This window comes from Pogoniulus pusillus, chromosome 20, assembly GCF_015220805.1.
Source record: "Pogoniulus pusillus isolate bPogPus1 chromosome 20, bPogPus1.pri, whole genome shotgun sequence".
Lineage (NCBI taxonomy): Eukaryota > Metazoa > Chordata > Aves > Piciformes > Lybiidae > Pogoniulus > Pogoniulus pusillus.
The window spans coordinates 14,512,734-14,524,534 of record NC_087283.1 but is presented as its reverse complement, the minus strand read 5'-3'; the positions used below and the strand labels follow the sequence as shown (position 1 = coordinate 14,524,534).

General features: G+C 37.0%; 1 protein-coding gene across 6 annotated transcripts in view; it reads right to left on the bottom strand.

The window, feature by feature from the left end:
* Positions 1-6,973: 6,973 nt before the first annotated feature.
* The window catches only part of PHKB (phosphorylase kinase regulatory subunit beta), a 65,079-nt gene continuing 60,251 nt past the window's right edge, over positions 6,974-11,801 (bottom strand). For all 6 annotated transcript variants that reach the window (XM_064160320.1, XM_064160319.1, XM_064160323.1 and 3 more), the window contains 4 exons: positions 11,665-11,794; positions 11,190-11,297; positions 9,781-9,921; positions 6,974-7,911 (listed from right to left, as the gene is read on the bottom strand). In XM_064160320.1, the coding sequence (XP_064016390.1) occupies positions 7,774-7,911; positions 9,781-9,921; positions 11,190-11,297; positions 11,665-11,794 (517 nt within the window). In that variant the 3' untranslated portion in view covers positions 6,974-7,773. The remainder of the gene's footprint in view (positions 7,912-9,780; positions 9,922-11,189; positions 11,298-11,664; positions 11,795-11,801) is intronic.

Sequence of the window (11,801 nt, the reverse complement as noted above, 5' to 3'; positions counted from 1 at the left end):
GTCAGTTAAGACAGCTGATTTTATTTCAAAGCAATGACAACAACAAAAACTTTAAAATTATTTGAAAGGAAGAACCATTATTGTCTGTACAGTAGTGAAATTAGGTAACTAATTCTTCATTTGTCCTTGTCCTCCTTCTTATCTCTTGTGTAATGTACTGGCATTCTGCATCCTTGAATTGCAAGGAACTGCAAAATACTTGTTTAAAGCTGTAATTTCTATTACTGAAGAACTGTATTCCAGTCTGACAGGTCATTTAGGTACAAGGCAAATAATTATCATGATGGTCTAAAAGAGACAGCTGACATCCCATAAATAAATGTCCACCTTTAAGTAGGTTACATTAAAATTAATAAACTACTGCTGTCTTTTAAGGTTTATCCATTTCTACACGCAAATTGCACTGTAGTTAGGGGAGTGGCACTGCACTTTGAGAGGGGACATGTTGATTTACCACATCACACTTACTCCAGCTGTCTCTTAACCTCTATTATTTATATTCAGCAATGCACGATGTATTTTTCTGTGACAAATATAACAATCGGAAATGGAGCTGACTTGAATTTGCTTTAAATGCTCAAGTCTTCAAATTGCGATCAGGTAAATATTTTTTAGCCGATTTAGGGAACGGAATGTATAATATAAGAGTTTCAAGATATAAAATGTGATCTCACAAGCATGCTATTCACCTGCACTGGGAATGACACACAGTGGTAAGAAAGAATAAATGCTATCCAGAGGCAGTAAATTCATGGTTCATATGAGCTTTGGGCCAAGCCTCAAGTGTCAGAATTAAAGTGATACAGAGGCTGACAGGACTGAATCTGAAAACCTGTACTGTGAGGAAAGCTTAATTTTGCAAGAGTTAGCATGCTTTCTCTCTTTGTCTTAGACAATACCATCAAAAGACAGGAAGGGCAATATGAAAATGAGAAGCTTTCAGAAACAATTTCAAAGACCCCTAATACAGAAATGTGGTTGTATACATATGTTCGACCTTAATTAAACTTCATGGTGGCAAACTTGCTAAGTACTTAATTTACTGGTGGTTAATCCAGGAGTTTATCGATATGGTGTCCTGGATTGTGTAAGCAGATAACATGGAATAGTAAAATCTGGAATATTGAGGCCAGAAATGAGGAAGAGGATTTTAGTTTATCAAAGAGTGATCCTACTCTGTAGATTATTTTTCTATTCATTTTATCATGTGTTTGGCTATTGCATGGTTTTCATGTCTGAAGTCTATACAATTCACTGCTTTGACATGGATTTAAAATTCTGTCAAGGAATAGAATTTCCCACTACAGTCCCTCTGCGTCCAAATAAAGAAGGAAAATATATTATGGAACTCTTGTGTATTGTATGCTAGATGGTATTTAACAGTTAGAGGATCCCAAAATTTCAGTGTAGTCATCTGAGAGGTAATGGGAGATTGCAGCCCCCTAAGTAAATGATTTCTTTTTTTTTTCTACTTTGTAGTGCAACGATATCACATAGTTCAAATCTCTTAGTATGTGAAGCTAGAATTCTTTGTGTTGAGATCTGATTCTGTCTGGAGTGAACATCTAAATACAGTTTGTTTTTTTTTTAAATACATCTGCTTCTGAATAATAGCAAAAAAATTTACTTGGGTAGCAGCAGTAGTAGTCATTGATTACCACACGTTGCTATAGATGCTTGTAAGTTTCCACTTACTCGTGTGCCAAGATACTCCTGTTATTTCTCTGTGCTTATTCACTCCTCACTTAAATGCCAAATCAAGTCAGGAAACTTTTGTGTAAGCAAAACTGTATTTATTTAGGAATTATTACACTGAATCTAGCTAAAGGCATGTTTTACATTTTGATGTTCTTTAGTTTTCTATAGCCAAAATTCCAGCTAAGTGTAGTTGCAGCTGAAATTTTGCTGCAAAACTAACTTTGCTACATCATCATAGCAAAGTTCTCTGTAACTAAGTTGGTTCCTAGAAAATAGCATCTGGTTCTGACTCTTACTTCAGTGCCTTGTATAAAAGCTATACAATTTGTTTCCCACGAAGGGCATTGGGCTCATGTGAAACATGTAATTTCCCTGGAAAGTGACACTGGATATATTCCTAGAAATACTCTTACTTTGTATGTAGAAATTAAAACCAGTAATTCCAATTCTAAGTAGAAAATTATTCTGATTATTTAATACCTGCCTTCTCTTGAAAGAGAGTCACTAAAAAAAGCAAAATTAACATATTTGCTACTAATTTTACTTCTATGTTTCAGTGTTTTCTTCACTTACTACTGATATTGAGTGTATGTGTTCTAAAAGAGGTTATGGAGCATAGGGACAAGCAACAACATCAGCCGTGATCACATTACTAGTTCTGGGGATGCCAAAGCAGATCTGGAGTAGAACATTGAACAGACTTGTGAACACCATCAAACAAAACCTGAATTTGGCAAATAAAATTCGAATCTTTACTGTATTGTGGATATATACTGCTTCTGCAGTCAAATGACATCATGCATCTTTACTTATATATTAATACAGCATGACCTAGAGGTAAGAAAGCACTATGGAAGTGATTAAGTCACAGAAAAGATGAGGACTTACCTTGGGGAAAGTCTAGATAATCAACGCTTTGATGTGGCAACTTGAAGTTTTACAAGGAGAGCTGAGTGTGATCTAAGAGAAACTTCAGCAGCTATTTATGTTTTTAACATCTCCTAAACTAATAATTTTAACTCTTCTTTCTGAATGACTGTGATGTCAAGAATAAGAATTTGAGTCCAAACTCAGACGTTTACTGTAGTGCACTTACAGCTAGAATTGAAGGTTTATCTCATCCTCTTGAAACGTTCATTTTTAGGACAGTTTTTTAACAGCTGTGGTTCAAGTAGTTCTGTGATGAGACCTTTGAGATGAAAATAGCTAGTTTTAGTAGATCCTCTATTTTGTCTGTCTCTGGAATAGAAGGAGCCAATTGTTCTGTTAGTGATTCATTGACTTTTTGCCAGGAGACTTTCATTCTGTCTGCCCAGTGTGAATCCTCATTACTGATATTTTCTGTAGCTCTCATTAGGTTTGTTAAGTTTAATGCTGTTCTTGAGTGTGGCTCTGGGAATCTGAGTAAATCCCACAAAACTTGTACCGTGTTGTAATTGGTAGTATTGGTAGCAAAAGGCTGAAGTCTTGTTATAAACTAAAACTCTTTAAGATTTAAAAAAAAAGACAAGACTGTGGAGATAAGAGACAGTTTTTTTCCAGAAGGACACTAGCCTTTTGTCACAATAGTATTAATAGAGACCTGACTTTTTACCTTTTCTAGCAGTGGAGCCTGGAAGGTGTACTTTTATGTTATGTTTGACATGTTGCTGCTACCCATTTAGGTTTTTGTCAGCCAAAGATCTCCAGTGCAGTTCTAGCTGGTAAGTGGTGGGAGCACAAATGATGATGAGACTTCTCATAGATATTTTTACCATCATATCTTTTGGATGTGCTCTGAAGGACTAAGTAGGCTAGGGTTAGGGGTTTTTTTCTAAATTGGATTTCCTGCGCCTGGTTTTTGCATGTGTTAACAGCAGTCACACTCATGACAACACACCTCTCCCGTGTTCCTTTCCCTGGCTCTGTCTCTTTTCTCTTACACACTCTGATATTGTATGCCCTTTGAGAAGGGGAAATTGCACAAAGTAAGAGTAAAGCACAGCAAGTACTTAATCATTTCGCTTGTGTTTAAACCCCAGAGGTCCTTCTGCTGAAAACAATGTAATGGGGAAAGACGTTTGTTCACAAAGAAAAGCATTTTGAATGTAGCAAGCTAGTTCACTCTGGAGGCAGTGCTAGCCAGAAATGTTACATAGATACCTTCCAAGTGTATGAGAACCTCTTAATATTTTCTTTAGTTTTTATTACTTCTCACAGATCACAGAACAGATGTATGTAGACACTGTAGGTTAAGAAAATGTGCTGAAATCTTCTCTCAACACATTAATATTTCCTTTATAGAATTTGCTGTATAATTTCTCTTCAGGAAATGCAGGTTCAGATGTGTAGCATACTTAACTGAATCCATACTGTCATTGGAACCGAGACAATTGTTGGGTTTGCTTGCCTGTGAGTCAGGTTAGTCATCTCCTAAGAGAGTCTAAAGTGCAGCCAGATGAGTCAAGCAACAGCATAATTTCAGGTTCTGTTGGCATGGCTAACTAACAGCTCTTTTGCAGAGCCTGCTTAGTGATATAGGAGCTCTCAGTAAGCAAACCAGGAGCCTGAAATGCCTATGTCACCTTAGACAACACAGTCAAAAAGGTAAAGGTCAATATATAGTCTCATTCCACAGTAGTGTGAAATTATATATTTTAGTTTCTGAAATCTAACCCAGAGTGGACAAACATGCATTATTTATCACTCTACAGTGAGGTGGTAGACAGTGGGTTTTGGAAGTACCTTGATCAATACTTTTCTTGGGAGTTGCTTTGTATCAAGTTTTGTTTCTCATCTGTATGGAGTGCTATGCAGCTCTGAGGTCTGTGGTGGTCATGTACAGATAGAAACAATATGCTGTCCTCTCTTCTGATTTGTGCTTCCACCTGTGGATTTCTTGCTGTGCCTAGACATAGGGCCTCCAGGCATCTTCATTTTCATTGTTGCACTAATGTGAAAGTTGAGTAAGGAAGAATTGCTCTTTATGTCACACTTTTTCTCCTGTTTGGCCTCAACTTCATCACTAGAAACGCTTGGTAGTGGCATTCTAAAAGGGTAGCTTAGTTCCATGCCACTTGCCCCCAGCGAACAGGCTCGGAGGAGCTCAGTCCTTACTGTCTGGCACTGGCAGGAAGTATTCCAACTAGCATCTCTTTTGTCTGCTTTGGTTGTTATTTTATGAAGTAAGATGACTTCTTTGCTACTTGTTTTCAGATCAGGTACAAAATCATCCTATATGTATTTGGGTCAATACACAGGACTTCTTTTGGTCTCTCTTCCCTGTCCTTTTTAACAAGCATGTCCTGTTAGAGAATGCATACATAAGGCAGTCCTGCACGCATTTTTTGAGAGTCTGGCCAATTGAGGAAAGACCCACCACAAGTAGATTTTTACATTCCTTATCTGGTATTTCTATGTTGCTTTTGTTGCAGCTCTTACTATTGTACAAAAGGAAAAAGTGCTCAGATGGGAAAAAAATATAATTCACCTATCATTTATGGTTCCTAATGTGAGTGTGGTCCATAAGTAAAACAAGAGAATACCATCTCCTTATTCCAAACCTCACAACTAGAGAGAAGATTAAGGATTTCCCCTTAGTGTTAAGACCCCAGCTGTGTTTCCTTCTTATCTTCTTCCCATATTCCCACCCACAACCCAAGAATTCTCTCCTGTTGGGTGTGAAAGGAGCAGAAGTCGTAAGTGTATGGAATCCAGCAGATTTCCCTGAGCTCCCAGCAGTGTTGTTAAACACTGCTGGGAGCTCAAGGAAACGTGTTAGACTTCATACACCAGCTTCACAACACTGCTGCGTTTTATGTTTATGGCAGAGCACAGACTGGCTTTCTTGCTTATTTCATCTTTTCTTCCCATGCTGCAAGGATTAGCTCATTAGTTCAAAAGACTGTCACACTTCTGGAGACTGATTGGCAAGGGATTTGTGGATCACTATTAGCTAAAATTCCAATCAAGCTCTCTTACTGATGGATTTTGAGATGAGATATACAGACTTCAGTGGGATTAATTGCAGCTCTGTATTCTCAGTTTCTATTACAAGCATCTGACTGCCCCACCACTACCTCTTCTTTTGGTTCATTTGTTTTCCTTTTACAAACTAGCACACAAAGACTCTTCTACGTATATGCTCTGCCTGTATTTTTTTTTTGTTGCTATTGAATAAATGTGTTCCAGTGATTTTAGTGCTATGATGCCCAATGTAGCTGAAAAACATTTTTACAGAAGGGTAACTTGATCTTGAAATTGCGGTTGGTCAAGCAAGCAGACTTTCTGGAGAACTGCAGGAGAAACCTGAATATAAAATTACTCTGATCATGAACACTGATTTCTTGATGAATTTTCATGGCATGGACTCATTCTAAAACCTGTTTTAAATAGCAGTGAAAACAAATCAAGGTATATGAAACCTAAATTGCAAAAGCACAATGGTAGCTATGGGTGTCATCATGCTAATGCTAAGTTTACTGTTGGTTAATACAGTGCCTGCTGAGAAACGTTGGTGACAAAACAGTACTCAGAGAAATGGCCTGCCCATCAGTAGTTTGAGAGCATAGAGCAGAAGAGAAGCGGTATGAAGGGGTAAGTGATGTAAAAAATGCAAAATTGCTATTCTGCTGTTTGAAGAATTAATGTGCATTTAACATCTTAAGTTACAAGAATTGCTACTGTCCACAGAAGTACCAATGTCTTTGTATTGAAAGGATTGTTTCCTTTCAACAGGATTTAGTTTGGAGCTATGCTCTGTGTATGGCTAGAGATAAGTGAAAAAAAAAAAAAACAAAACACTAGGAAAAAAACCCACTAGAAATGGACATGCTTGCTACCTCTGTAATCACAGGTCCATGGCTAGCTGTAGATCTACAGGCAACACTTAACCCCAGAAGGCAAGTGGAAGTTATTACAGTTGATAAGTGCTAAAGCAGTAATGATGTTAAAAAACCCAAAAGATATATTGGATTGCTGTTTAAATGAGTAGCTCATTCAGAGCCAGCAGTGTGCTGTTCAATTGTAGCTACCTTGTTGGAGCAGAGCAATACTGCGGTCACTCAGAAAACATTCTACAATTATTGTAGTGCCTTAGCATGTTTCTTCTGCAATGTTCCTTCCTCACCCCCTCCACAATTCCTTGGATATGTTACAACAAGGAAAATCAATAGGACCACTGCTCTCTTAGCCCAAAATTAGCTTTTCCAACCTTGCTCATTCTCCACAAAGAGATTTGTTAAAGGGTTAGTGTCGCACAAAGTCAACAAATAAACCAAACAATGGAGTCTGCACATAGCTTAAAGTATTTTTATTGACAGAGTTTTTAACAAGCATTTGCTTTTCATCATTTTTGCCAAAAATATAGCACACAGTCTTTCCACACATTTAGGACATAAGTGTAACATGAATTTTTTAATGCTTATATGATATAATATTTCATCTTCATTAATGCTGATTTTAAATACAGCTTGGATTCCTTTTTTATAAACAAATATATCTTGTTATCATGCTTCCTTTATTAACTTAGAGATGTTTAAACAGTTGGAAAATGCAGCGATATTTATTGCTAGAGATAAAGTGGCTCATTTAGATAACTTGATATGCAGGCTTCATTCTATCAACTAGTAATTTTTGAAACATACCTAAACTTTTTTTAAACAGTTCACATTACAGCATAACTGTTTGACCTTCACCTCCACATAAAAAGCAATTTTCATGCTTCCAGTGATTGGCATGCATGTTTATTGTGGTGTTTTCTCAATTTCATTTAGAATATACAATAAACTTGTTTGCAATCATAAATAGAGGTATAAAGACAAAATCTCATTTCTTTTGAAGTTACCAACTAGGTGAAATGCATAATGTGAGATCATAAATATAATTCCATTCTGCTTAATCTAACCACTTCCTCTCTCATTCTGCATAGTTTAGAAAGGAAAAAAATTAGGTGGCACTTAGTATCTTTAATGGCATTTCCATCAGCAAAGGATTTGTATTACCAGCCCGGGTTACTCTTCAGAATGCTTTTTTAATATATGCATGAAGAATACCTGGAACACTAAATAAAGCAAAAAATCCTGTATGTTTCAAGCTTTAGCTAATGGTACAAGGATCGTCATTGCTTGATTTCATTTCCCCTTCCAGCAATAAAGTGATCACAGCCTTACTTAAAAAGCTACATGTTCCCTTTTTCCCAGTTGGATGAGTGTTGTAGAATGCAGTCATGTTGTGCTGCAGGGGAAGGAGAAGATGTTTCTGTTAGTGTTGCTTAGTCAAGCATCCAAACACAAACAAAGAAGAGGAACATCACAAATACGTTATAAATGTGAATGTGTTTTCTGGACTCCAAAGTTATAGTGTTATTCCACTCAGTATTCAGAAGTCTTCCACATATACTTACCTGACCATGTGGAAAACAGATGACTGAAATGCAACGCGTTTATTTCTTTACTGAATTTTCCAGACCTGTGCAGGTAGTGCCTTCTTAATACATTTTTTTCATGTAGTAAGTGTCAGAGAACATGCTGTCTTAAAACATGCAGACAGATCATGACTGTGCAGTAACTCATTGTGCTACCACAGTGTGATTGAAAATATGGAGGGCAGTGCTGCACACGAAGAGAGACCTACTAAAGTTTTGTTTAGAAGAAAAAATAATTTAATTCTAAGAAGGAATCACAGGTAGCCCATGAACTAATTCATTAATCAGATCGATGAAGCAGGTTTCCTTCACACAACACCTGGTTTGTACAGTGAATGATGTTAAAACATTTGCTTACTGACAAATTTTGTGCTGGCTACAGTAATAAATGCTCATTTCAAAAAATAGGTTACTTTTTTAAAATAAAGGGCAGAGAATATTTGCAAGTCAGTTGACTGGAAAGGCCTAATTCAGACAACTTGTGAGGTCTTTCAGCTTTGCCTGTTAGGAAAGCTTGAGACAGTCTATCATTTGAACAAGCCTAAACAGGCTACAGGTAACTGTCGCTGGGCAGATACCTGAGAACATGGGAGACCAGGTTGCAGAAAATTTTCACGTAAGGGGTTGGAATTACTACTCAGAACTATAAATTGTGATTTCTTCTTAAGAGAAAAAAGGCATCATTTTAAATAGACCTGGGCTTGGAAAAAAAACAAACCAGAAAAACAAACCAACACTTTAATAGAGGCTAAAGCAGCACCAGCAAAACCTGGGGTTTGGATAGGATTTTTCTTTGTGTTTATAGCCATTAAGGATTTCCAACTTGCCAAAGAAGTCAGCAGCATATTCCAGATACTCAGACAAGGTAGCATTTAGTAGCCATCTGTGTGGCAAATAGTCTGATTTTTGCTTTGGCTGTAACTACAGACTCCTTACCCTCCAAAATGGGCATCCTGAAAGAATCATAATTGCAAGGAAACTGTATACTTTTGAAGCAGAGGTATTGTGCAAGGCTAGGTATTGCTAAGGCTGGATATCCAGGTGGCTTGCTCTCAAAATCTATTGCAAAAGTGAACCTTGAAACTTTTGGATTTTTAAGGAGCACGTCCTTCCTCATCCTTCCAAGGAACTAAATTAATCCACAAGAAGTGTTGTTGCATATCAATATCCTATGAATCAGCAGATTAGCTGGCATATAGGTATCTCTGACTGTCTTGTGTACAATACAATAAAACACCAGACAGAGTGAAGAAGATTGTGCTCAGTAGCTGGGACTTGTCTCACTGTTTTACTCTTATTTCCTCTTTCAGCAAGTTCAATGAACCTGCCTGCTTTTACAGCATTTTAGAGCTTTGAAGCACTAAAACTCGTAGTGAGTATCTTTAGATGTCTTTGAAGCATAAAACCTAAAATCCCAGTGAAGTAAACCTTAAATAGGTTTTAATGATCAAGTTTCATTTATTTGACCTTTAAGCCTTAGAGATTAAAAGCTTCTTAGGTGACGAATGCAATTCTAGCATAAAAATCAGTAGCTATGAATAGTTTTTCATTTTGGGTTTCTATGTGTTCCACTCTGAATTTGTACCAATTACTTTTTGTTCTGAACTACACAGAGCTAACATTTATAACTAACTTCAATAAGAATGGGAAGTTTTCTAAGATAGCAATATTTTACTCACTTGTTTTTCAGTTCCCTTTGGACCGCTGTGATCTTTCTGAAAGTCATGAAATGCTTCTTGCACCACTTTGTCTAGGTCCACTTTGTCCTGGAACTCTAGCTCAGGATTTCTCTCCAAAATGACAGATATAACCATCAGCAACTAGAATGTAGGAAAAAAAGACTGTAAGACTTGGAATTTTTTTAAATTCAGGTGTACATAAAAGCATTTTTAATAACTGCATATGCCTCTCTGAAGCAGGCAGCTATGTAATAATGGCACAGGTAATAGTTCACAGATAATAGAATTCCAGCTTAGATAAAAGAATTGCAGGAAAGGCAGGCTTTTGTGAAAAAGGTTACAGTTTCTGGTGGCTACCTAAAGACATCATGTAAATGATTGCAGTGAACATCTAACCTCACTGGAAACCAGTGAAGTTATTGTCCAGTTTATTCAGTTCAGTATGTGGCTACACAAATGCTAGTGTCCAGCCAATGGAAGATCTGAAAAACAGTGCACCTTATTTTGAGGCATAATCACAGAGGGTATAATAGTACTATGATAATTTTTATTGGTGTCTGGAGTTTTTAGTTAAGTTTATCTGCTTCAGAGAATTGGCATTTCCTTTATCTGAAAGAGGTTTAAACTGGGAAGGCAAACATGAGTTGTTATGACCTGTCATAACAACTACAAGTGCAAAGCGGAGTCTATATTGGTCATCTTGGATTTTGGTATTTGTGTTAACTTTCAGCAAAAACTAGGGATATTCCAGCAGTCAGCACGACTATTAGCTGTCAGCCAGAACCAAGAATTGGATTTTACTGTGAAGGTATACTCACATGCACCACTGGCATATACTTGGGAACTAACAATGAATGCTGCTGACAGCACAGCAAGCTCCTGGTATGTTCACAATGTATACATTATGTGCAGGGGTGGGGAAGAGTTTCAACAGCCTCTTGCTGTAACTTAGGGGAACATAAGCTTGAAGTCAGTTGACTCAATAGCATGAAGCAATTCCCTAGACAGCATCAGCAAAATAGGAAAGAGGAATTCATTGCAGGGCTAACTGCTATTTAGAGACTTTCCCTAGACACAGAAAGTGTTAGGAAATGGCGAAGGCTAGGCACTCAAAGGAACACTATGCTGTTCTCCTTACTCCTTTTCACCTCCTGTGACCTAAATGTATTGGCACTGTCATTAATATTTATCTATTTTCTAAAGGGCAAAGAACATCAAGAACTTAATGTATTCTGAATATGTTAACAGGAACCTGTTCAATTATACAAAACCTATGGAGAAACCACTGAAGCAAGTGTTTATATTTAAAATGCTATTTCTGCAAATATTTGAGCCTCAGTTATGGTGTTCTTCTAAGCTGTACCACAGTCATAAACAGTATAACATTTCATTCACTGTAAGGCACAGACCTCTACAATAATTTGCCTGTATTCTGGCTGGTCGATGTTTTGCAGCATATCTTCAACCAGAAGGGAAAAATTCCTTTCATACATTGTCATATCCGATAAGGTTGGTTGCTGAAAAACAAGTAATACTTTTACTCAAGACTATTTACATGAAATCTAAACCACCTCCAAGTGAGCTTATTTGCTTGAATAAGCAACACTCAAAACAAGAAGTACTCTTACTGTAGGATCAAAAAAAAAACAGGAACAAATTTTGGAGTGCATGACTTGGAAGGGGTCTTCTGGATTTAAGCTTTTATAAATGTATTTTAATAGAAAAAACTGAATTCCGTTCTATTAAAATTGTACTTCACCATGAAAATAGGAACAAATTACCCTTAGTAATAAATAATAACATAGAACATACATTAATGATAAAATAATTCCTCCTTAATAGTTGGGCAGAGAAGAAATAACAGAGCATGTCTGCCAGTTTTACCTGTGGTAAAAGCTTCCCTGCCACAATTAAACCGTTGGGGGTTCTCTCCAAGATCTGCCACACTCTATCATAGAATCCAGCAGGAGTTCGATTGAGAGAACCATCTAGCTGTCTTCTGTTTAGCCAGCTTCTGTGGA